The sequence below is a fragment of the Loa loa genome, assembly GCF_000183805.2.
Source record: "Loa loa unplaced genomic scaffold supercont3.314, whole genome shotgun sequence".
Classification (NCBI taxonomy): Eukaryota; Metazoa; Nematoda; class Chromadorea; order Rhabditida; family Onchocercidae; genus Loa; species Loa loa.
The window spans coordinates 2,215-7,429 of NW_018108494.1; the positions used below are offsets into that span (position 1 = coordinate 2,215).

The 5,215-nt window shown below is 34.5% G+C and overlaps 1 protein-coding gene across 1 annotated transcript; it reads right to left on the minus strand.

Moving 5' to 3' along the window:
* Nucleotides 1-1,715: 1,715 nt before the first annotated feature.
* On the minus strand, nt 1,716-3,777 carry LOAG_12391 (hypothetical protein; the record flags this gene model as incomplete). Its single annotated transcript, XM_020448537.1, has 5 exons — nt 1,716-1,898; nt 2,621-2,725; nt 2,951-3,147; nt 3,427-3,658; nt 3,763-3,777. The coding sequence occupies 5 exons, from the start codon at nt 3,775-3,777 to the stop codon at nt 1,716-1,718; spliced, it is 732 nt and encodes a 243-aa protein (XP_020301328.1).
* Nucleotides 3,778-5,215: the final 1,438 nt, after the last annotated feature.

The following is a 5,215-nucleotide window of genomic DNA, read 5'->3' on the forward strand; positions in this document are numbered from 1 at the left end:
AATATATATATATATATATATATATATAAACGCACGCACAAAACCACATGCACAAAGATCAGAAGATAATTGGATAAGTGTCCAATCGAAATCCCGGAAGTAACCCATAAGATGTAAGTTGCTCACTACATCTCTTTAAATTAACAGCTTAGCTTATGCCAGGATCAATCAATATTTGTAGCCATTGAAGAAGGGCTTGTCATTTACTTTAGTGCTTCAAAATCCTTACCAGCCATTTTACCGCAATAAAAGAAAGACAGTAACTATTGCGGAACGAATGGAAATCAGCATGTGGTGTTTTTCATGAGCAATGAGTCTCGCTTATAGGTTTAATGAAATTAAAAGCGTAAATGGACTCTAAGGAAACAGAGGAGGTTTGATGAAACAGTGATGGGGAATAAAAAAAAGTATTCTATGGACTACTTTTTGAAAAAAAGGGATCAGCAGTGAAGAGCAGAATAAATCGTTCGTTACATAAAATCTACACCGGCCAAAAAGGAACACAGGGATGATATTTTCATATATTTCACATTTCAGAACGTATGCTTGTGTCTTTCTATAGACACAGACAACGATTATCACTGATTATCAAAGGCAACGAATAGTGCGCCAACTGTTATTACTGCATGAGTAATTTCATCTCAGTCCAAAAATGATGCGGTAAAAGAACACGGTACAAACGTGAAATATTTGTGCGTTGATAAAGTTATTGGAATTAAGTTGGAAATGCGAAGGTGGAAGAAAGATAAGAAAATAGAAAAAAAACCAATAAGCCTATATTGTTTGATCTTTAGGGCCTTAAGTGTAAAACGATATGTGCACATGTTAAGTATAATTTACGCATTGAAATGTTTTTGGTCCTAATAATAGTGCTCGGTAAACTAAATCAGCGTATCATGTTTTCTATTTCTAGGTTTTCTCCGCCACAGGCTCGACCATACTCCATCTATGCTCTCACGCATCTGAGGGATGACGTTGTGACAAAAGTATAACATTGTGTAAAAATCCACAGAATTTCTCTTACTCATAGTTTCCAAATTTATGAACAGACATTGCTTTCCGAAGAGAAATGATAAAAGGAAGCGTACCAGAGTGGACAGAAATGGACTCAGGCAAAATAGAGAATATTAATACACGGTAGGAAATTTGGCCTAATAGTCGGATTAACGCTAATGGTGGATAAATTAGATGCTTGAAAACCCGAGTGAATGGCAATATGTAAGATGCATGCTGAGAACGAACAAGAATAAACAAAAGTTCATACATTCCCACTTTTCAATTACTTTTTTTCTTCCATTATTCTTCATCTGTTGTTAATTTTGTGAAGAAAAGTTGAATTTTGAAAATCCGAAAAACTTTTGGGATATCGAAATTTCTTGTAATTTAAAAAAATTAAATGTGGAACTCAAGTCTAGAAAAAAAATAATCATTATTCCATTATCTTTTTATAAAATATAAAGACCAACGATGGCGGGGAAAGAAAAGCTAATTCAAATATTATCATTACTCATACGCCGTAAACAAGAGAAAGTTGTAATATTAAATAAAAAACGCTGCCTTAGCCAATTGTAGATATAAATACATATTAGTTAGTATAGTCGTTTTCCTGTTAGTGCAAGAAAGTTGTGAAGAACTTTTGTTTGTGCATGGAACTGTGCGCATTTTGTGGTGTAAAGTAGTGTACTGAAGCTCTGGGTATTTCCTCAGAATGTTTCTCAGAGCAATGAATGATTAATGAACCAACTTGTCGTTGCGATTTCAGAATATTCTGAGTCAGTCCACATATCTGGTGCCGTGTACAGTCGTAATTTAAAACGATACGATGTTGCTGGCTTGAGTGGCCCATTACAAATAGTGTCAACTTCGATATTACTGCAGGTACTGTCCACACCTATTACCTGGAATTTTTTTAAGGTTGCTTGCTCAATCTTACGATTCTGCCAGGATGCATAAGCTTTTTGATTTTATCAAGCTTATAACACATGTTGAGCACAACCATTCCAAACCTACCTCTTGACCTAATCATTTCTTTTGGGTTAAGTTTTATTAAATTAAGATAAGTTCAACAAATCTTCAGTAAATCCTTCATGAGCATTTTATCGTGATGTGAAAATGATAACGTTGAATGGTCACATCCCACTGGAAGTTTTTAGATAGTCAAAAAAAAAACTACCAAAGGTTAATTAACCAAGCGATCCTACTTTATCAGCGGATAATTGTGGAAATGATTAGGCAAACAGCACTGGATGATCCTTACATATTACTTCAGTAACACCACCACCGCGCACTGCACCGAACGAGTAGACAAGGAGTGCACTGATTTTGGCTTCTCTTTTAATAATAATTTGAAAATGATTAAGATGAAATGCTTAGGACTAAAGTGTTTTGTTGGAGGGCACTGAGACAGTTATCTAACCGCTCGGTTAAGAACTTCATCACAGATGACGCAAAGGAGATGTTTATCATATCTGTGTGAAAATTTGAAATTTGTGCCTTTCTCTAATCTTAATTTTATTTAAATGATTTACAGGATTAAAATTTGCGTGGAGAGTAGAAATAGTTAGGTAACCATGTAGTTTTAATAAAATTTGATTCGTGAATAAACATATTTATGTCATACTTCAGAAACAAAGTGAGGCGGAAAGAATTTTCGGAGCGGTTCAATCATTGTTTCAATCGCAACGTATGCTGGCCACAAATCGAATCTCTGCACTTGGCTCCATGTCTGAAAATACCCACATAGCTGAATTAGATTTTAAACCAACCAATTTATTCAGCAAAAATGGTAGCATAACAAAGAGTGTGAATAATATCTGAGTTGCATTAAATAAAGCCCAAAGAAAAAATATTATGGGACAGTTGATAAACAAGAAACAACTAATTAAACAGGTGAATAAGTAAGAAGGGTTAATAACTTGTGAAATGCAAATTTAAATAACGAAAATCTTACAAGTGTTTTGTTTTGATTGTCTATAATAGAGTTGATTATATTTTCATTGTTATTGTTAACTTCAGCAACAATTAGAGCAGACTTCTTCAGATATCCGTGCTTGGCGTTGAACATCGATGTGCTATATCGTATTCCCAAATCGGTGCTATGAATTGTGTTGTACACTATTTCAATGCCTGATGAAGGACGTGGAGGAGCTGAAATATCTCATCTCTAACTATTTACAACGATCTCTTTAAAAGTGCAAAATAATCTGATTTAAAAATTTCGAAACAAAATAGTGCAGAAAGATAAAATCTTTTGATTCTGAAAAGTGGAACTCTCTTCATTGTTACAGCTGTAATGTTTATAATACGACCCTAAAGATGGTTGCATAATTTGTGATTATTATAGGGTCATAATATATATCTTCTGTGAAATTATTAAATTAAATTTAACTGGTTTGAAAAATGATGAAAAAAAAAGAGAAGACTAACGTAAAATGGGCATTTCTACGTGTACAGCATCAGATGCAGCACTAAAATCACCGGCACCAGCTTCCGTAACAGCTCGAACATCCATCCGATACCTTAAGCCACCAAGTAAGTTATCCACAACTGCTTCAATCGGCTGCTGTTTATTGTTATTATTGGTGTCATGAAAGGACAACAATGACGGATGCGCTCCAGCACCAACACTCACTGACCAATCACTTTCTTGGTCGTCTTCCTATTTTATAGTATAAGTGTTTACTAAAGATATATCTATTTGACATTTAAACTATAACCCAAAATCGTCAATAGAAATACATAAAATTGAAAAGGCAAACGAACCCTAAAGCGCCACATCTGCACTATTGGTTATATAGTCGGTGATAAATAATGTTTTCCAATTTATTTAAAAATGTAGGAAGAAGTGTTCACTGTTAACTTGAAGTTCATCAGTGATTCAAAGTTTGTTGCATGTAAAATGGTTTGAAGAAGGGGAAGATTGTGAGGAAGGTCAAATCAGTTTGGCGACCTTCCGCTCACAGTAGCACTAGTACAAGAACTGCGACGTTCATTGAAAAAGTGCGAATGAATTTGGATGATGTAAAGAGAAGGAGTGAGGAAGAGAGGAAGTGGACAGGTTGCATGCACTGAGTAAATTAATATGCAAACAGTAACAATCATGAAAATAAGGAAAGAGGTGGCAATGACTATTTAATAAGCAAAGCGTTTCTTCAGTAACGGTACTCGATATTTAAAAATTACAAAATGGACTGTTTGACAGTTTCGAGATTATCAGAATATCTTGAAGTGTTTCACTGTGGTAGAAAAAAATGACTGGAACATGATAGACGAAAGACGTCAATGGTAAAGAAAAAAAATGATAAAAAGAGAAGGGCCAAAGATAGAGGAAAAGAAACAGGGAAGGGAAGGAGAGAAAGGATACAATGGGAAGGGACAGGCAAATATTCTGAGAAATGCTTTCCCTTCCTTCAGTGCAAAAATTTCAACTAAAAATTTACATCTCTGAAAGGAAGCACAGTACGTGGAAGAGAACCTGTTTTCTAGGTCAAACGATAAATCTTTACTTACCTATTTTCTCGATGATAGGTGCATCTCCTTCCTCAAACATAATGTATTATAAGAATTTACTGCCGGATAATTTTCCTTCCCAAAACTAGAGACTGGAAGGCATAAATGAATAATCAAAATTGGCGCTAAATGAGCTATTGTTTCACGCAATTATCATGAAGGAAAATCCATAACCTATTTTCCATGTGTCCAGTACATATTGTTTTTACACTGGAATTACTGGAAGGTAAGCTGAAGAGCTTTTCACTAAAATGCAGAAAATAAAACATCCTTACTGCTTTTTTGTATCATCGAGGGTTTTCACAGGTTCCACCTTAACTATTTGTTTTTTCATCTGCATGAATAATCATAATTGTAGTGCCTAACTTCATTTTACAGAAATAGATTCTCAGGAGTTGAAATTTTAGACAATCATTTGTCCTCAACTTTCGATTTATAGGCTGTTCTCTTTTTTGGTTTGTCAAGCAATCATTTGCACACTCATCAATATCTAGAATCTATTTCAGTAAATTATATTTTACTGGAAAAAAAGAAAAAAGAACTAGGAATCACTTCGAATTAAAAAAATTGAAAAAAACAAACCATAGAATGTATGCCAATGATATAATGCGTGATAATGCCATTTGGCAAAGATGGCGGTAGCCAAAATAATTGCACACTATATGGATTCAATATGCGCACCATTAGATTCCGTACTGGTCCCGGT